At 54.1% G+C, this 20813-nt stretch overlaps 1 protein-coding gene across 1 annotated transcript; it reads left to right on the top strand.

Moving 5' to 3' along the window:
- Positions 1 to 1946: 1946 nt before the first annotated feature.
- On the top strand, positions 1947 to 18885 carry LOC113922701 (annexin A8). The gene is made up of 12 exons (XM_027594905.2): positions 1947 to 2117; positions 6783 to 6873; positions 7725 to 7819; positions 9140 to 9253; positions 9981 to 10071; positions 10826 to 10905; positions 11406 to 11465; positions 11998 to 12091; positions 12309 to 12404; positions 14138 to 14196; positions 15335 to 15457; positions 18095 to 18885. Exons 1-12 carry the CDS (start codon positions 2097 to 2099, stop codon positions 18152 to 18154), a joined length of 984 nt encoding a protein of 327 aa, XP_027450706.1. The 5' UTR covers positions 1947 to 2096; the 3' UTR covers positions 18155 to 18885.
- Positions 18886 to 20813: the final 1928 nt, after the last annotated feature.

Genomic DNA, 20813 nt, shown 5'->3' with positions numbered 1-20813 from the left:
AATGTGGGTACAAGTGGGCAGGTGAGAGGCTCCAGAATTGGCATGAGGACAGGGTCCTCATAATGGGGGACCCAGTGGATGATCCAGGGATGGGGCTGCTGAGCCCAGGGATCCTGCAGGGGCAGGTGGGGGTCTTCGGGCTTTTGTCTCTGGAGTGGGAGGTGCCCAAGTGATTCCAAAGGGCAGCCAAGTTTCAGAACCACTGACAAGGAGGGGGAAGAACAGAGGGCCTAAGAAGGAGTCCTGGGGCCCAGTTAGGGAGGTAATAATAAGACTAAAATGGATGGCAAAGGGTGCAGGATATCCCAGAAGGGAAGCAAGAGATGGGCTTGGGAAAGAAGGTGAGGTTCTGGCTGCTGGAGAGGTCAGAACAGAGCCTGAGAAGAGAGCACAAGCACTGTTGGGGCCTGGTCTCCTCTGGTGACCTCCTCGGTCACTGTGCACCGTAGACCCTCAGAGGGCCAGGTCTCTTCTGCACCAATCTCTGTGGCCTGTCCTGGTCTCAGGGCCCGGCATGGCTCTCCGGGCTCTGCTCAGGGCCCACCAGGCTAGTCCTATCTAAGGTCATCCTCATAACTAGACTTTGACCACAGCCTCCTGGAGGGTACCTACTTCCCAGGCACACTCATGGCATGGTGCGGGCACCTCCCAACATGCACATGGCCATGGGCAGCTGAAGTCCCAAGAAGCTCCCCCAAAAAGGGCACCTTGCTTCTGACCCAAGGACTGCCAAGGAAGATGGGGAGTCTGGGCCCCCAAAGGCAGGAGTAGGCCCTCTCTCAGTCCGCGTGACCAGAGGCAGGCCGAAATCTTCCTCCTCTGATGGCATCCCACGGGGCTATATAGTAGTGATCCCTAGGCCTCTGGCCACTCTGGGTGGTGGCTGTCCTCCCCCCACCAACCCCAGCCTATGCAGGCCGGCCCAGCTGTCCCCACCCACCCCAGCCCACACTTCCAGAAAGAACAGCCTGGAGACATTGTGTGTATAGAGCAAAGAGTGTTGGACTCAGGGTCAGGAAACCAGAGGATTTTGCATCAAGGGACAACTCGTATCTGTTACTCTGAAAGGTCTCCTTGACTATAAAACCATCACACCACCCGGGGGGGGCTGGTTTTCACTCAGAGGCCAAGGCGTCCCTGAAGCCCTGGGGGTGCCTCCCCAGGAGGGAGGGGCCTCGGGTGGTCCCTGAGGCACTGGCGTTTACCCTGAAGGGCGGGTTAAGAGTTGGCTAGAGAGAGTGTGCTGCAGAATATTCTAGTCAGGGGACCCAGGGAGGGCAAACTGCAGACAGGAAAAAATTAACTTCTTTCCTGGGGAGCTGGCTCCCTCCCTCGGCTGGCAGCCGTGGCGTCCTGCGGGACCCCGCACAGAGCAGGCGCACGGCGGGTCAGGGAGAGCTGGTGGGTGACCACTGTGCTTCTCACGAGCAGTGGGACTTGTGCAAATTATCTGAGCGCTGGAGCCTGTTTCTTCCTGCAGTCCACGGAACTCACACTTGCTTCGTAGGGTTGAGGCAAAGAATAAAGGGGACAGAAGGTACACAGTGATTAAAGAAGCCTCCAGACTTAAGAGATACCCCAATAAAGGGAAGCTGCTCGTACTTATGTCCTTTGCCGAGCTCCCCACCGCATCGTTAGTGGTGTAGAACCTGCACAATAAAAGAAAGGGAGACGTGGTGTCCTTCCTTTTTTTTCTATAGATCAAGTCCAGCAACGACGGTCTGAAACTCCAGCCGCGTTTACTAAGTGAGGCCGTCAAAGGTTGGGACTCAGAATTTCCAGTCTACATAACAGCCACAGCCCAGACGTTTGGCAGTGAGTGGCAGAATTCCACAAGCAGGCTCCGGGCGGTGCCTGGGTGCGGCCAGGGAGCCCCAGGAGGGACCCAGAGGCAGGCGGAACCCAGAGGGGAAGGGGTGGGGCCAGGGGCGGCGCTGGGTGGGGCCTGGGGCCCCTGCTTTTGCCACCACACCCAACACCCAACCCCAAAGACCTGGCCTGCTCCTGTGGGAGCCAGTCCTGTGGAATCTCAGAGTAGAGGGAAGGCTGATCGGTAGATCTTCATCTCCCTGGGAAGAGGCGATCGGGAGAACAAGATGGCCTGGTGGAAAGCCTGGGTAAGTGGGGAGCAAGCAGCGGCAGAGGGTAGGGTTCCTGCAGGGTTTTGGTGGAGAGAGGTCTGCTCAATCAACAGTCACGCTGTCTGCTGGCCAAGCACCAGGCTGCCCACTGAGGAGGCAAGAGAGAAGAAACTGCCCCAGCCCTAGAGATGCTCATGACTAGGACAGACAGATAAAGGAACCTTTTTTTTTTCTTTTTAAGATTTTTTTATTTATTCATTTGAAAGAAAGAAAGACAGAGAGAGCACAAGCAGGGGGAAGGGCAGAGGGAGAGGGAGAAGCAGACTCCCTTGCTGTGCAGGGAGCCCGACACGGGGCTCGATCCCAGGACCTGGAGATCATGACCTGAGCCGAACACAGACACTTAGCCATCTGAGCCACCCAGGCGCCCCCAGATAAAGGAACCTTGAAATGCACTGAGGGAAGCTGAGGGGCTGGGGGAACCCAGAGGAAGAGCCACTGCAGTGAGGTGTTAGGCTGCTCGAAGCTAGAGGGTATCATGTTTGAGCGAGATGTGCATGTGTGTAGTATGTGTGCACATGCGTGTGTTTGAAGAGAATCAGGCAGATGATTCCTTGCAGAGGGAACAGTATGTGCAAAGGCCCAGAAGGGTGGGAAGCTTGGCTTCGGAGAGTAGTTCCTCATGGCTTTAGGGCCATGGGTGGAAGGGCAGAGGAATGGGGGGAGATAGACCTAGAGAAGCAGGCAGGGCAGGTCCTAAAAAGCCTCACATGGCAGGCTAAGGGGCTTGGGTTTTACCTCAAGAGCAGTGGGGAGCCACTGAAGGTCTTTTAGCTGGTGAGCAACATGATCAAATCGGCTGATGTTGGAGGCTTCATCAATGCCCACACCTTAGGGCATGGGAGGGCAGGCAGTCCTCCAGGAATCCATGGTGTGTATTTGTCAAGATTGAGGAGAGAGGAGAGAAGGCAAGAGGGCCTGGCCTACAGGGGCCTCAAGTGTCTGAAATCTATGCTTTACAGAGTGATGGAGACTGAGATGGGGAAGACAGCACAGCCTATCCCCCAGTCTCCCACCTCACTGCTGAATGAACAGATTCTTGGGAGTGTTTCATCTGGGTTTGAGTCAGAGGCCATCTTGTGCTAAGGAGGCACAAGGAGGCTCAGCAGATGCCCAAGGTTGCCACACTAGCAAGTGGTAGAGTCTGGGTTAGAATCTGAGCAGCCCAATTCCAGAGCCCAAACTGTGGGCCTTGGCTGCCCACAGCCCACAGGAGAGCTGGCTTGGGGCAGTAAGATCACAGGCAAGGCCCGCCTTGACTGGCTCAGGACCAGATGTCCTCTGGGCCCCCAGTTGGACCAGGACCAGGACTGGTGGGGGGGGGGGCGGTGCGAGGGTGTGAAAGATCAGCTAGAAGGGCCCCGTCTGTGCCTCTCTTACAGAAATGAAGTTCTGTCTCCTGGGTTCCCCCAGAGCAGCCTGGTGACAGGGGAAGCCAAAGGTGTGGTCTCCCCAGAACAGAGCTCTTACTGACAGAGTCATAGGCAAGACTGAGTCACCTTCTCAGTGCAAATGTTCCTGTGTGGACAAGCCCACTCCGGGCACGGGGCCCGGGCAGATTCTCTAACAGCGAGGCCTTTCAGATACGAAGATCTGGAGCCCTACCCCTCCCTGCGGATATTCAGGGGTCTGATTCCAGATAATTGTACTTTTTATCCCCTAAAACCATGGAGTGGGAAGAGAGGCTGAGGCTCCTCGGTGCCTCAAAATCACAACCCCCCCCAGGGAGTCGGTTGACAACCATTCCCCCCGGAGCCAACCCTGGACCTGCTGAGTGGGCTGCTCCCAGTGACTCAGTCCTGTGGTCTGGCCGGTCCCTGCTGCACAGTGCCGCGTGGCGGCTTGGGGGGCAGTGAGACAGCCCCTCACAGGTGGTCCCCAGAGCTCGCACTGCTGGACCATCTGCTTTCCTGTGGGCAAGGCTTCCTTCAGTGCAGAGTGCCAGGAAAGTTCACTGTCCCAGAAAGGTTGAGTCATCGATAGAGTGGGGGGAAGTAGAGAGAGCTCACCTTCTGAGTCAGGCTGTGGGTCAAGAGCTAGTGCCCCCCCCCCTTACTAGCTATGTTGCCTTGACAAGCCCTCTGAGCCCAGCTCCTTTGCCTGTAAAATGGGGCATTCATGGTTTGGAGAAGTCAAGGAGTGTGAGCATTACACTTCTGGCCCCTGAAGCCCCTAACACAGAGGACTGGCACAAAGGAGCCACTCAAATGGCTAAGGGTAGTAAGACCAGCTCAGACTCCCCAAACAAGGGACACTGTGTATGCGTGCACCCAACTGGACCACCTCTGGGACCACACAGGCTCTTCTGGAGGGAATTTGCACAAAGGATTATTTCTAATACTTCTTGCTGAGAAACACAGTGCTAAAAAATGAGATAGGAAATTTTCGTTTGAAATTCAAGCAAAAGAAATAGAAAAACTTTTCACCTCTTACTCAAAAGCAATATCCCTATAGATAGCCCCACAGATGGTAATCGGCCATGTATTTTCAGGATCTAATCAGGGCTTGAAGGATGCGTGGATGGATGGATGGATGGATGGATATAGTGATTAAATGGATGGATGGAAGGGTAGTTAGATGGATGTGTGGATGGATAGAAGGAGGGACATGGTGATAAAACGAATGAATAAATGGATGGATAGGTGGAAGAGTGGATGTGGCCATTGAGTGTCTGGGTGGAGAATGGATGAATAGATGAGTGAATGAGTGGGCTGGTGGGTGGGTAGGTGGGAAAGTAGAAGAGTGGATTGGGGCAGACAGAAGAAGTAGGTGAATAGGTGCCTGGGACACCAAACACGATGGGACTAAACTCCTTTCCACTGAGGAATCTCTGAGTCTTCTTCAAATTCAATGCCTATCTTCAATCTCCCTCCACTCCTCTACTATCCTTCTCCCAAAAACACATACTTAAGAAAGATCATCCGTTTTCATCTGAGAAATTCTACAAGGCACAAGTCTACAGAGCCCTCAGGCAAACCCTGGATTACAGAGACTTGGCTCAGGTCAAGGGCCCACGTATTTTGGTTATTGTGTTTATTCCGCAATTTTCAGAGCATCATGCAGTTCTTTCTAAACCTAACCTTCTGTCCTCCATGAGCCTGTGGACTTGCAGAGGCCCTAGGCTATCAGGATGCTCAGCCGGGTGCCCTGGCTCTCTACCTTCTTGTGACTTCTCCGAAAGAAGGCAGCTTGAGCTCAAACCATGCCTCTCTTCCCAGCCTTGTCTACACACTCTCAAAGCAGCACATTCAGCTCCATGAAGCCTGTCCTTACTCGCTCATTGTCCTTGTGGTTTGGGGGTAGGTGGTTCTTTCCCACTGACGGCACTGCTTGTCGATGGTGCTGGAGGGAGCTCAGGGGTGGGGGTGGGCAGGGCCTGCTGCTTGCCCTCAGATGACACTAGCTGGGAGAGGCCTGGCCTGATCCAGAGCCCACACCCCAGGGCGGGCGCAGGGGCAGGAGAGGTTTTGTGGCTTCTGTGGTTCTCGCTGATGCCAGCCTATGAATCAAAAATCCATTCTGTGGAGGTGACATAACAGTCCCACAGAGCCCAGAGGGGAACCAGCAACCCCTCACAGCCAGACCAGGCAGGCTGTGGTCTCTCAGGGTACCCTCACTTAATGGTAGCTTCCCTACACAGCTGACTCCTCTGAATGGCTAGCCTGAGTCACAGACCCCCCCAGGGGATTTGATGCAGCCTGCCAAACCCCAAGTAAGCTACCTCCCATAGGACATACTGCCCTTCATGTTCCCTTGTACCCCCTGTACTCACACCATGCGGTGCCCCCACCCCTCTTCCTCCTAAGCTCCCGTTACTCCAGGTAAACCTCCCCCCAGCCTCGAAAATCTCATCACAAAAGATCCAAGAACAGGTCTGTCAAGAAGGCTGAGGCAGGGAAAACTGCAGGCCCCTTCTGAAGACAGCCAGGTGGCCAGGAGAGCACAGCCGTGCTCATTATTGTACCTTGTTACCCCAATTAAACCACTGCAGGTCCTCTCTCGGGCCAGCTCCCCCACCTAGGACTTCCTCCCAGTTCTTCCCTCCTCCTGACACCAAAGGCTGGGTGGTGGCCCTGAAAGTGGCCACAGTGTCAGCCACTTTCCAGAGTCGGCAAACCCTAACTCCGCAGGACTGGCGCTGGTGCTGAAGGCTGAGATTCCTCTCTCAGGATGGCCCTGGATGCTGACCAGCCTGGCCCTGCCCCACCCTCCTCAAGAGGCCTCTCCTTCCTCCTTGAGGGCCGAGCTGACAGGACAGGCCTCCCCTTAGCCAAGGCAGCTAAAGGGCACAGGGGCCTCCACCCCCACCCCCCAGGCTTCCACAGCCCCGACGTGAGAGAGCTGTATGGCAACTTGGTGCCAAGTGGACCAAGGTGCCCCTTCCTCAACACATATCTGCTGGTAACTGTCATATCCAGAAGCTGCAGACCCCCTCGGGCCTCCCTTCATCCAAGATGGACGGTCAGGGAGAGCCATGCCAAGCAGGGGCAGGAGGGGCAGGAGCCTCAGCCGCCGGCCTGCAGGGGCTGAGCTGGTGCTCACTCTGCAAGGCAGGCCGCACGATGGGCTGGTGATCTGGTCTGCCCCCTGTGCCCCCACCCCCGGCCTTCCCAATTTGAACAAGCCTGCGTTCTTTTGCAGATGGAACAGGAGGGGGTTACAGTGAAGGGCAGCCCCCACTTTAATCCAGACCCCGACGCAGAGACCCTCTACAAAGCCATGAAGGGGATCGGTAAGTGGATGTCTGCAGACCTTCCCCCGGAGCACTGGGACTCTCTGGGGTCTGTCCGCTCTGCTTAAGACCGCGAGTCTCACAGCTCCGGAGGGGGGCAGCCAGGGAACACCATGCTCCCGAGACGGACTCCCAGCCCACACCAGCCCCTCCCCAACCCAGGAATGGTCTACGTCCCCCCCGCCCACGGCTGGAGAAGAGGGAGGGTGGCTGTGCCTCCCTGAGTCATGGGGTTGAGAAGGGGACGCCATCAGCTGTGCGTGCCTGTGCACCCTTGCGTAGGCAACTTTACCCCACTTGTCCGAGCTTTCGTACTCACAGAATGGCCTCAGGAACTCTGGACCTGTGTGTCACTGTGAATTCTGGATGGGATGAGTTTGGGAGTTCTGCAGGGCTGAACTGGGCCCCCGCTCTGCTTGGGCTGGGCACAGGCAGCCTCCTTCCGGTCTCCAAGATGCACATTCCTGAAGCCAGCCAGGGCTTGCCGTCCTTTCTAGATGAACCTTGGCAGCATGTTCATGCCCTCTACTTCATGTGATATCTCTGCTGTTACCTCCACTTCCCAAAGGAGAGAGCAGATACTCTGGGCAATGAGGCTGCTGGGCCAGGACTCAGATTCAGTTTTCTGGGCCCTCGGTCCTGACTCGCCCCCACTGCCACCAGCATGAGAGAGGACCAAAGGCCCCGGGGGATGTCCAGAGCAGATCAGATGATCAGAGGGTCCTCAGATTCTACCACTCTGAGACTGGCCTTAGGCAGCACCCCACTGCTTGGCCACCAAGCAGCTGCCCTCCCTCCTCCTCAGCTCCCTTAGGGGACAGTGGGAGTGCTCACACTGTGCACCCCTGTAGGGACCAACGAGCAGGCCATCATCGATGTGCTCACGAAGAGAAGCAACGCCCAGAGGCAGCAAATCGCCAAGTCCTTCAAGGCGCAATTTGGCAAGGTAAAAGGGGGAACAGGAGGCTTTCCTTAGGGGGCTAGGGGTACTGCTGCAGCCAGAGACAGCCTGGGAGGCAGCTTCGTTCTGGACAAGGCCCTTGTCTAGAGGCCAGCTTCTGAAAGCGTGGGGCATATAGGGCATACTGATACTAAAAATATTCTTAATTGTTTATCTGAAGTTAAAATTCCTCAAACCATCCTGTGTTTTATCTGGTTACGTTACTTAGGGCTCCCCACAGCCCTGGCTTGGCGGCAAGACTTCTGCGGTCCACTCCACCCCTCCGCCCCCGTCTCTCTCACCAAGCTCCTTTACCTTGGCTCCATGGCCCCATCCTTGAGCTGCGTCCCTGCCTCTGCACTTTGCTCACCCTGTTCCCAGAGCCTGGGATGCTCTCTTCCCCCACGGGCAGAGGTGCCGGCCAGGCTCTGTTCCATCCTGTGGCATGGAGCACTCTCTTCATGGCAGAGCTTCTGTGTCTGGGCCTGCTCCCCTCTGCCTCAAGGGAGCTCCAGGGGCATGGAGCACACACGCTGGACCCTTTTCTCTCTTCCCTCCCTCCACCACCCCGGGATAGAGCCAGGCATTGGGTGTACAACCTAAACACGGGAACAAAGGCACACATAGCCGCGGCTGCCAGAAGCCTCTGTCACCGCGTGATGTGCGCTGCGCTTTTCTTTTTTCTTTTCTTTTCCTTTTTTTTAATTTCTTTCTCTTAATCTTCACACCTGTGCATTATTCTCTACATTCAGCATTAGGGGAAATTGATGTTCTAAGAGTAAGCTCTAAGAGTAAGTGCCCAAGATCCCAGAGCCTGTAAGCAACAAGGTTGGGATTTAAATCCAGGTCTGACAAGGCCCTTGGTCCTTTGCTGTGCTGTGCAGATCAGCAGTGTGTGGCCTTGTGGCTTCTTGTGGAGACTAGCGCCCTTAGAAGGAGGCACGCATGAGATAGATTCCTTAATTCATTCCTGCATTTATTGAGTGCCCACGGGCTATGACAGGATTCGATGGTGAGCAACGACAAACATGTATTCCGGGCTTATACTGTGCCCAGCGCTGCCATGAGAGTGGAGTCGAGCCACACACATCTCTGCACCAGTCCCCTAAGAAATGGTATAACGCAGGAGTATCGCTGTCTCCATTTCATAGGTAAGGATAATGATGCTCAGAGAGGCTACGTTGCTGGCCCAAGAAACCCCAGCACCAGCTCCTGGTAGAGCCCACAGGAGTCCCGCCAGAGCCTCCAGGACAGGTTGCCGCCCAGTTGCCTGCACTCAGGGGAGCACAACGTCCAGATCGTTGCACTTCCTTCTTCTTGCATTAGGATCTCACCGAGACCTTGCAGTCAGAGCTGAGTGGCAAGTTCGAGAGGCTCATCATGGCCCTCATGTACCCACCATATAAATATGAAGCCAAGGAGCTGCACGATGCCATGAAGGTAACTAAGTGGGTGGGGTAGGAGAGGATTGGGTGGGGTCGCTGCGGGGGACGCCTTCCTCAAGAGAGCCTGGCACTGGGACCTCCGAGCTCCCCTTGAGCCACTCTCTGGAATGGCCCAGCCTGGGGAGCCTGCAGCGTGCTGACCAGGCGGGCCTCCTTCAGCCATCATGCGGCCACGAGGAACCCAGAATCAGCACTCCTCAGGACAGCGCCAGACCAGGTGTGCAGGAACAACAGAACAACATCTGCCGTCTCTGCCCGGTCCCTTGGATCTCCTATGACCCCCATTGCTCCTTGAGCCCTCGCAGAGAATAAGGAGGGAGTCAGGGTCCAGCAACTCTAATTATCTCCATTGAAAAGACACTCACTGGGTGTGCATGCCTGGCATTTCCCATCTGTTCCCTCTAATCCACCTTTGGGGTGGGCTGACTCTTTATCCCCGAGAACTTACGAGGGCCCCTAGGCTCGGCAAAGTGGAGTGACGTGCTGGAGACCACCTAGCACAGAGGGCAGAGTTGAGACAGAACTCTGCGATGGCCTCACCTGCCCACAGGATCCGCCCCTGGAGACAAACACAGGCGACTTCCCCCAGTAACACCCCCCGGCAGAGGCCCCCATCAGAGGGGGAGAGGGTACTGACCGGCTCTTCCGGAGGCTCTTCCTCTCGCCTCTTGACGGAAGAGCCCAGGCAGAGCTCTCCAGCAGACAGAGGTTTTTGTCTACAGGGCTTGGGGACCAAAGAGGGTGTCATCATTGAAATCCTGGCTTCTCGGACCAAGATCCAGCTGCGGGAGATAATGAAGGCATATGAGGAGGGTAAGGGAGGGCGCAGGGCCTAGACATAAAGGCTCACTTGGGAATGGCCACGAGCTTTGGCAGACTGGTAGGGGATGAGGGACAAGCAGTACACTGGGCCTCACTAGAAAAGACCCTTTCTGGGCCTTTCTACATATGCGTGCTGAGCACCCTAGTGTGTGCCCAGTCCTGTGCCTGATGGTCTCTAAGCCCCCTGAAGCCCACAGGCTGCTGGGGAAAGGGACATGTATCCCTAAACTCTCTGCGCCTCGAGGGCCTGGCAGCACTGTGGGTCCCGGGCTGTGTCAGTCCTGGATGGGTCTGGCTCCTTCCTGGCCAGGCACACGCTGACCCTGGGGACCGTGCAGGGCCCTGTTGCAGTGGGGGCTGTGGACCACAGGCCAGCTATCATGGAGCCTACGGGATGCAAGGCAAGCAGAGGCCAGCCTGGCCTCCATGTGGTCTGCCTGGCAGGCAATCTGCCTGAAGGTTCTGGCTTTGCCAAACCACAGATAAAGCAGAGCTCGTTAGGCAGCCCCCAGCAGGGCTCTCTGGCCTGACCTATCCCTGCACTTCGAGCCAGGTTGGCAGTCTGTGTTGTTTCCTCATTCTGAATGACCGCCAGGTGGTGGAGCCTCTGCCATTCAGACACCTGGGCAGTGCGTCCACTCCGCTGACTAGTCCTGACCAGAAGGCTTTAACAGGGGGAAGTGTGGGAAATGGGGCGGGGAGGAGGAAAGTGGATCTCTGTCTCATGGTACTGTTTCCCCTACAGACTATGGGTCCAGCCTGGAAGAAGACATCCAAGCAGACACCAGCGGCTATCTGGAGAGGATCCTGGTGTGCCTCCTGCAGGTATCAGAGCCCAGGCTCCTGGGAGCCCCTTGCCTGAGGGACCCGAACAGCTGGGCTCCAGGGAGCAATTCTTGGGGAGAGCTGCTGGGGTGGAGTGGGGTCAGGGCCTGGGTAGAGCCCCAGTGGCCTGGGTTTCTTGGATACCTCTCAGCTGGGCTGGAGGATTCTCACACCCACACGTCCCTGACACGGCCACATGGGGGCACCCCAGAATCGGGAGGAGAGTGCCCCATCACTTAGCAGGTCCTACACACCACACCCCATGCCTGGCACTCCGCTTACCTTAGCTCACTGAATCCCCCAGCTCCCTACGAGGCCGCCCTTACTACTCTCATTTTATAGATGACAAAATCGGGCCCTGGAGAGGGTAATTAGCCTGCTAACGTCCCCATGGCCAAAACGCCGTCGAGCACTGCCTGCCCTCCTGCCCAGCTCTCCCTGCTGCCCCAGCTGTTCTGCTGGGATATCCTGCCTCACACAGCCACCCCTTCTCTTCCTAGGGCAGCAGGGATGATGTGAGTGGCTTTGTGGACCCAGGACAGGCCATCCAAGATGCACAGGTGAGGCTACGTACATACACCCTTGGCAGCTTCCGCCCTGTGGGCCACCTGCCCCATCCTCTGGGGGCTAATGCCTGGAAGCCTCACCCAGCCCCTCTGTCCAGGCGTGCTTTCTTTGACACTAGGCTTGGCTGAGACCCAGATCAGCTCTCTTCAGACCTTTCCCCTCTGGTGTTCCAGAAGGAAAGTGAAAATGTTGGGGAGACTCAGGAACAGGAAGGGGAGTGACTTGGGAGGGGTCCACTGAAGCTCTGTCCTAGCAAGAACAGCCCACGAGCCTGGGGACCAGATGGGACTCTTCAGATCACTATAGTTCGGTCTGTTGGCAGAGTGCTTGGAGATGTCCAGCGGCAGAGCAAAGTCCCGGGGGTGGCAGGAGAGTTCCCAGAGCAGCGCCTGGCCTAGTATCCAGAAGGGGTTTAACCTCTCAGGGATAGGAAGAGAGGAGAATGCTGACCTGGTGGGTGGATGGGGGCTGACCCTCACCTCCTTGCTCTCCTTCACTGGCTTCTTGCGGCTGCCCCAATGCTAGGATCTGTACGCAGCAGGGGAGAAGATTCATGGGACCGATGAGATGAAATTCATCACCATCCTGTGCACACGCAGTGCCACGCACCTGATGAGAGGTACCGGGGAGGGAGGAGGCACTGTCCTTCACACGGGCCATCCAGTGTGCATCCTTGCCTGGTCATGATGCTGGGAAGAGAGCCAGGGAGACTTGGACCTTCCTGACAACCAAGTGGAGGTCAGGGGGGACACATTGATGTGCAGTCTCAGATCTGAGACACTGGGGGCATCACACTGAGATCTATATATCCCTTAAGAGAAGACGTCTCTCTACAGTGTTTGAGGAATATGAGAAAATCGCCAGCAAGAGCATTGAGGATAGCATCAAGAGTGAGACCCACGGCTCCCTGGAGGAGGCCATGCTCACAGTGGGTAAGAGATGGGGCTTGGTGCTCAGACACACAGGTGTCCGCAGCCACGGGGCCCAGCAAGGGGGCAGTTCCCTGGGGCGGCAATAGCAAGCGACTGGGTCCCTACGTCCGCCTTCAAGGGACCCCTCCCCCTCCAGACCACCCCCCCCCCACACACACACACACACACACACACACACACGTACCCTTCAGCCCAGGACACCGGGACTATCCTACCCTCGTGTCTTCAGTATGCCGTGCCCTGCCCCCATAATCCCTGCACTGTGTGAGTGTGCGAGCATGAGTGTGAGCATGGCACATGTGAGAATATGTGAGTATGTGAGTGTGTGTGCACATTTGCAGGATTATGCCTGACCCAGAGCCTGTGCTCATCCATAGCAGCCACACAGGGAACATTCTGGTTCTGATTATAAAGCCCTAAAGAAAGTCTCCTGTCTTGACCTTAGCCAGGGGCCTGGTCTCTGCCTCAGTTGTTCATTGAAGAAATGATGATGTATAGTTGGAGTCCAAACTCAGTGACTGATGGTCTGACACTGGGGAGCACTGAGAACCTTCCCTCAAGCACGACGTCAGGTCTACTTAGGAGGACCTGTTCCAGACCACGTCTTGGGGTACAGAACTGAGGTCACAGTGAGGAGAGTCATTGTGCAGTGAGGAGCTGAGGCCCAGGGGCAGAGGGACTTTTCCTCTCCTCCTTCCCATGATGGAGCCAAGGTCAGGGCCCTAGGGCTAGGGCACTCATCTCCACAACAGGCTGTCCCCATTCTGTGCCGGGCAGCCAGGGGAGCTCCACAACATGTCCGGGGCTTTCAGAGTGGACTGGGACATCTGACCATCCCCACCAGGCTGTGACTGCTGTGATAAAAACCAGTCTATGTTGGAGCAGCTCAGCATACCCCCTGCTCCAATCTCAGCAAATCAGCCCCTGCATTGAGTTTGAACAACCTCCTGAATAAATCATCAGGCAGGGAAAAGCAAAGGCGCACAGTGCCTCCTGTACTGGGCACTTCCTATTCACTTCTCCTTGAAGACTCCCACCATTCACTCCATAGACAAGGAAAGTGCAAAGCAGGAAGGTCAAAGAATGAAGTCACACCATGCTATCAGGGGAGAGTCGAACACCTGCCTCCTTCACGCAAAGCCCACGCTCTTTCTGCTGCCCTGAGCTAAAGTGCCAAGCTCCCTGACCCAGATGCCAAATCTCTGAAGCAGCATCCATGAAAGCAAACAGGGGCCCACTCTCTGGGCCAGATGTCCCTGGGTGCCCTAGTGCTCCAGGGCTGGGCCCCATTGTCATGTGAAAATTCAAATGCAGGGACCTTCCTGATAAGTGAGGAGTAAAGTGGACACCCCGAGGCCAGTGGTCACCATGACTATGGCTCCTCTGTGGAGCTGAGTGGCTGGATTCCTGGCAAAGCTGGCTCTGGGGTGTAAGAGTCCAGGGGCTGCGCTGGAAGGAGCCATGCTCAGAGGGGCCAGCCTCACATTTACGCCTCACCCTCTGCCGGCCCACTCTGTGCCTTTGGACCTGTGCCCAGTGCCCCAGGCTTCCTTCCCTGTCGCACCCCACCCAACGCCAAGCCTCTCATTTTGGAACTAGGCAACACATAAATAAATAGGCCAAGAACTGCATAATGCTCACGCTTAAAGATCCAAGGCAAGACATAAATAAATACACATGTATACAATGTCACCTACAACATCTAGTGTTAACAGAGCTTTCCTGTTTGCCAGTGAAATGCACCCGGAACCTGCACAGCTACTTCGCAGAGCGACTTTACTACGCCTTGAAGGTAACTCTTCCGTCTTCGGTGCCCCCTGTTCTCAGCCCTCCTCAGCACCAGCTGCCAAGCCAAGTGCTCAGAGCCACCACTGCCTTTGACACTTGTGTCTTCTCTAATTCCAGCCTCTTGTGAACAGAATGCTAGAGCTCTCCAAGGGTAAAATAAGTCTGGGGAAGGGAAGCCACAGCTCCTGGGGGCTGAACTGGAGCAGGTTTTTTCACGGGTGTGCATTGCACCGACCTCTTATAACAATCCCGTGAGACCCGTGTCATAACTGCCGCCCTAGAGATGGTGAAGCAAAGTCTTGTGGTCAAGGTCACCCAGCTGGTGACTGGCAGAGTCTCCATTTGAACCCAAGCCAGGCCAGCTGTACTTTTGATCCCACTGCGTGAACTCTTCGAGAGAGCACAGGTCAATGCTGCCAGGAAGTCAAGGTACCCTTTGAATGGACGTTCAGACAGAGATGGCTACACGTGGCACTCAACTTCCGTGTGCCTGCCAGGGATGCCGAGCTGGCTTTGTCTTTGTCCAATGCTGCACTGGGCATTCAAATAGACGTCCCAGCCATTTGTACTGGGTGGAGTTTCTGGCACCTGGAAGCCAGAAACTGGAAGATAATCAGAGGGATTCCCTGAGCCTGAAGTCAGTGCCCACCTTCTGTGCGCTGACACCACTGGAAGTTAGAACCCCAAGTTCTCTGGCCAGAAAGTGAGAGAGGGCATGGGGTTTCCTTGGCCATTGGCACCATCCGACAGGAGACTAGTCCAAGATGAAAGTAGGCAGGAAGGTCCTGCTTGAGAATTGGCCAGGTATGCTGAATTTCCTGATGCTGTTCCTCTAGGAAGAAGGCTTACTCCTAGAGCAGTGAGTGTTCTGTGTCTAGAATATGACGTGGCAAACCAAACACACACAGCACTTTGGGGCATTTGGCTCCCAATAAAGACAGACATGTGGGCGGTGAGGGAGAAGAGATGAAGGGAATGGAAACCCTGAGTCACTACAGCACCCCTCCCAGTGCTTCGCCACCTGAAGCAGAGGGTCATTCCCACATCTCCGTCCCCCTGTGAAAGCCCCCTGGCCCTAGAGCACAGATTTGTCCATCATCACAGAGGTGGGCAGTGAATGTTGATTGCTGTGTCTTGTCCAGGGAGCAGGGACGCGCGATGGGACCCTGATAAGAAACATCGTTTCAAGGAGTGAGATTGACTTAAATCTTATCAAGTGTCAGTTCACAAAGATGTACGGCAAGACCCTCAGCAGCATGATCATGGTAAGTCAGGGGTTCCCAAATCTATCCCCAGTTTGAAGCAGAGGCATTACTGGGAGACCTGGATGCTGGGACCGGAGTCCTACATCACATGTGCCCCTCCCTTCCCGGTGGGGGTCACACCCGTGCATTCAGGGCCATACAGTGTGTATAGAGATCAGCAAGGGGGTTGGTGCGGCTAGGGCCCGAAGGGGACTTGGGCAGGCGCACAGAGACCAGACCATGGAGGCCCCTGTACTTGGCGCCCAGAGTTGGCTTTGCATTTGAGTTATGGTTGCCCCTTTGGAAATGACACAATGAACTTTGCCAAGGAGACCATATCTGAATGTCAAGGATGGTAAATAGTTCAGTAGGAATCAGGCAGCTGCCTTCAAAGTCCAGACTGAAGTAGTCCTAACAGCATGATTTTAAGGAGATAAATCAGATGGGCTCCAGTGGGTTACCTCCCCAGATGCCAGTCAATGAACATTCTGGAGCTGAGAAAATGCACCATCGCACCATCACACCGCCATAATGGTGAGAGTAATAGCTCTTCTAGAAATTAATGCAAATGAGGTCTTGACCATTTCATCAAGAGAAATCAAACCTCGAGAAGTATATCCCCAAGTCTTCATTGGCTCTTAAGTCAAGTCTCTAGTTATTCTACAAATATCTGTTGTCAGCCACACTTTCCAAGACACACATAGCTCACAATATGTTAAAAAGACATTTCTATTTTAAGATGTTTCAGAAAGGGGCCATAGGTAGGTGAGGATGAGGGACGGTGGAATTATTCTTCACTTTGTTTTTGGCTTTCCAGCCAGTCTTGTCAAAAGACAGGAGGGCTACCCATAGACCAGCCCAGGATGTTGATGGCTTTGCCAACATCCAATCCCGGCAGAGTGTTAGGAATTTTTTCTCCCATCCATAATTTCTGTGGCATCAGGAAGACTCCTCTACCTTCTCACCATCATGATTAGATTGAGCCAGAGTCAGACTTGAGAGGAACAACCACACTGAGCAAAAAAGATCACTTTGACCCATCCAGGGTATAGACTTCACAGTGGAGAAAGCCTTAGCAGGCTAATTAGCACATGATCAATATAATATTGATCAATCAATAATAGAGTCCCCTGTCTAGACATACAAGAAGCCCACCCTCTATAGGTTTTGCCTATGATTTTTGTTTAAGAAAACTGAGTTGGAATTGTGCCTCAGGTGGTCAAATTTTTTTTAGTATAGACCACTCTCTGTAGATGTCATCAAAGCAAAAATGATTTCCAACAGTGATACCAGTATTAAAAACTCCTGCATAGAAATTAATAGGAAAATTTATAAAAACCCCATGCATAACTTTAGACCCATGCATTTAAAAAGATAGACAAAATGAATACAGTTTTCTAAAATCACAAAACAACACAAAAACAAAAATACCTTATTATAAACATTGTGTTGAAGAAAGAAAGAAAGAAAGAAAGAAAGAAAGAAAGAAAGAAAGAAAAGAAAGGAAAGCAAGCAAGCAAGAAAGAAAGAAAGAAAAGAAAGGAAAGAGAAGAAAGAAAGAAACAAAGAAACAAAGAAACAAAGAAACAAAGAAAGAGAGAAAGAAAAGAAGGAAGGAAGGCATGGAATTTAAAATGTGGCTAAAAATCTACCAGGAGATTTCAGACCCAAATGATTGTACAAGCAAATTTGACTAAAAGTTAAGGACCAGGGGATTCCCATGAGGTGTAACCGCTGCATCGAGTAGGACAGTAGAACTAGCCCAGCGCTCTCACTTGCCAAGGGGCCTTAATGAATAGTGTCTTCTTGCTCCCCTTCTCCCCAAGCACATAAAGAAGGAATTGGGTGATATGCCCTCCTCTGTTTCCCTTGGTTCTGTGTGTAGATCTCGGACCAGCCAGACCTACCAGGACCTGCCTAATAGCTAAGGGGGCCTGGTAGACCACAGAAACGGGGTTCAGCCATTGGTCATGTGGGGTCAATCCTACTGGGAGACAGACACCGCCTGACCCCTTCGTGAGCCAGCTGCTGTGCAGGCAAGCCCACGCTTCTCCTGCTATTTATCCCTCACCAAATCTCAGCAAGGCTCGTATCAGCATGAACGTCATTTGATAGATGAGAAGGAGTCTCAGGGTGGTGACAGGACTCATCCCAGCCACAGGGTTAGTGTGTGACAGAGCTGTGGTCCAGGTTCTGCGTGGACCCAAAGCCTGGGCTCTCCCCACTGCACCCCCTGCCTCCAGGTGTGGCACTGGGCACCCTGCTTTCTGCCTCGGTTCCCTGATCTGCAGCAGTAGGTGTTGAGTAAATGATGGGTCATGACGAATAAACGAATGGTTGGGCACTTTGGGGTCCTGAATGGAATATGGGGAAGAGCCCTGGGGCAGCCAATCGAAATGCCTTCCTTGCTCCAGAGCAGAGCTGTGTCTGCAATTCATTTCCTACATTAAGCTCCCCTGTAGTTAGTAAGAGAATCAAAAGGAGATACAACGAAGTATCCTGAGATGACAAACAAGAAAAGACAGGTGACACAGTGTGGGCCTGCGTCATAGGAACCACACAGAGATGTGCCAGGCCTCTCCCCAAGGAGCACAACTCCTAGTAATAACCACAGCTGACAAATACCCCTTGTGACTCCCCTGTCCCTCTTGTCCTCAGGGAGACACCAGTGGCGACTACAAGAATGCGCTGCTGAACCTGGTGGGCAGCGACTCCTGAAGGTTCAGGAAAGAGCAAAGGCCAAGAAGCTGGAGCCACCAAGGCCCTGCCTGCTCAACCTTGGCCATGGATTGGGGGGTGGGGGGGGAACCAAACTTGCCTTTCAGTCTTCTATCTCCCAGCTTCCGGTACTTTCAGGTCAGTTCCGGGTGTGAGCACAGGGCCAATCTTAGCATAATCTGGCCTAAAAACACCTCGGCACGAAGGGGCTGTTTCTTCCTCCCGACCCAGGCGTTTTCCCAAGCTCAACTGGTCACAGAGCCTCCCGGGCCCAGCTTACACAGATACCGACCCCATCCACTAAATCAGGTCTGCAGAGAAGAGACCAGAGAATAAGGAATTTTAATAAGCATCTCAGCTGATGAGCCTCCTGAAAGGCCACCAGTGAGCTAGGAGAGCCCATATGTTTCAGAGGACACACATGTGAGCAGCTGAGAGAGAAACACATGCATTTGGGCCCACTGGGATGCCCCTAACATTTGTTCATCTAAACACGTTAAGCTACAGGCAGAACGAACATTCTCTCCCTGTCTAACTAACAGAGAAAGCTGCAAATCAATGTCCCGACCCAAGGGCACTGTGATCTAAGGGGCCCAGAACTTATCCAGTCCTTGCTCAGAGGAGCTGTTCTTTCCTTTCCTGACACAAGTGTGGAGCATCTCTTATTCTGACCCGATGCCAAGATACAGAGACGCCTCTGCTGTGCTTTTCAGAATAATAAAGACTGTACATTCGAATCTAAGTGCCTTTGGATTTTTAGCAGTGACCAGAGTAGGACCAACTTAATTTGTCAGTGTTCATAAAAGAAATGTGATTATAAAAAGCTTTTTTGGGGGGGGATGAATCCAACCTGAGCACACAGGTAGGCATTTCCCCACGGGGACACGCTGAGCAGACTATGCCCGCTGTCGCCCTGGGGACAACTCGAGTAAATGAGGATCCTTCCTATCCCCGAAATCCTCATCTCTCAGAGGTGGGGGGTGGGGAGTTTTAAAAGTCTTGTGCTCCTATTTCAACCTGTGGCTTTCCTCGCTTCCATGGCATCCACCCAGGGGGGTCCAGCTGTCCTCGGCTTCCTCCAGGGATGGGGAATCCCAGCCTCCCTGGATAGCCCCGTCTTCTTCCAACAGGAGTGATAAGCAGAAATCTTCCTTTAACTGAGCCAAACCCGGCCCCACACAGCCCTCTGCTCTCGACTCCCCATCTAGGGCCACAATGCCTATCCCTTCCTATCCTCTCTGCCTATCTGAAGACGACCCGCAGCTTCCACTAAAACATCTTCTGTCAAAGCTAAACATCCCCAGTCCTTTCAACTGTCCCTCCGGGAGCCTGGTTTGGGGCCATATCCTCTGAACATGTTCTAGCTTGCAAACTCCCTTTTAAAGTATGACCCCAAGGAGCCAGGGATATCCGAGAGATGGGACAGCAGGGCCTTTGCGCTCACGCAGATGAGAGGTAGATCCGGCTCTGCCCTGTGCTGGCCATGTGACTCTGACCTAGTCACATCCTCTCTTCCTCTGAGCTCAGTTCCCTCACCTTTAAATGCAGGAATGCAGTCCTCCTTACTTGCTGCATTTCAAACCACCCGAAAGCTGGTATAAAACCATCATTTTACAATGGTCATGGGTTCTGCAGGTCAGGAATTCAGCCAGGGCCCGGGGGCAGATAACTCAGCTCTTCCCAGCCAGTCTGGGGACTCAATGGGGAAGACTCAAAGGTTTGGCGGAACTCTACGGCAGGATCAGGAAATCATCTGGAGGCTTCTTTCACTCACCGGGCTGGAAGGCTAGGCTCAGCTGGAACTGTCCCCTAGCGCTCCCACGTGCAGCATCTCTGGTATGCAGAGGGTAGTGGGGCTCCTTACGTGGCAGACGAGTGCTGCATTGCCTTCTGGGATACACCTCAAGAGTCCCACAGATCACGATCACCATGCCCTATCGGTCAAAGACATCACAGGCCAGCCCAGCTTCAAGGGAAGGAGACACAGTCCCCGGCTGTCCATGGGAAGAAGGTCAAAGAATTAGGGACCATTGTCTTAAATCATCAACAAATAGTTTAAGTAATTGAACAAGGGGTGCAGCACCCCCGAGCCCAAGAACGCCACTGTGGGTGGGGCCGAAGCAGGGTCCCAGAGGCCCCGGCAGCATCCTTAGGGCTACCTGTGTGGTCCCAGGCCAGGCTTTCAGGTGGTCCTAATTCTTTATTTTTTTTTTTAATTCAAGTCCTGCTCTGAACTTTCTTTCAGTGCTGAGTCATCGAGTCACCTTCTGCCTTTAGAAAAGACTTAGAGGATTTCTCTGCCCTGCAATCCCTTTGGAATGACCGTTCTCTGGGCACAGGATTGTCTTGAGGCCCACCCTAAAACTAGCCTGATGTGGCCACACAGGAGCCTCAGGAAAAGTTGCAGCCAAAGAGACAGTTCGGGAAACTCTGTTGTATCCAACTATGTGCCCTGCAGGGGAATCTGTTTTAGCGGAAATGTGCAGTTCATCCATCATTCCGGAAGGAGAGAATGGAGCTCCGTCTGGCCCCATAGGGCAGAAGCAGGTCTCCTGAGATTAGAGGGATGCTCTCTCCCCCTGGGGTCACAGCTAGAGCAGCATGGGTGGTCGTGTGGCATCCCCATGAAGGGGCTCCTGACTAGCTGAGGGCGTTCACC

The sequence above is a fragment of the Zalophus californianus genome, chromosome 15, assembly GCF_009762305.2.
Source record: "Zalophus californianus isolate mZalCal1 chromosome 15, mZalCal1.pri.v2, whole genome shotgun sequence".
NCBI lineage: Eukaryota > Metazoa > Chordata > Mammalia > Carnivora > Otariidae > Zalophus > Zalophus californianus.
Note: the sequence above shows the minus strand (reverse complement) of the source record. Positions and strands in the feature narration are given on the sequence as shown.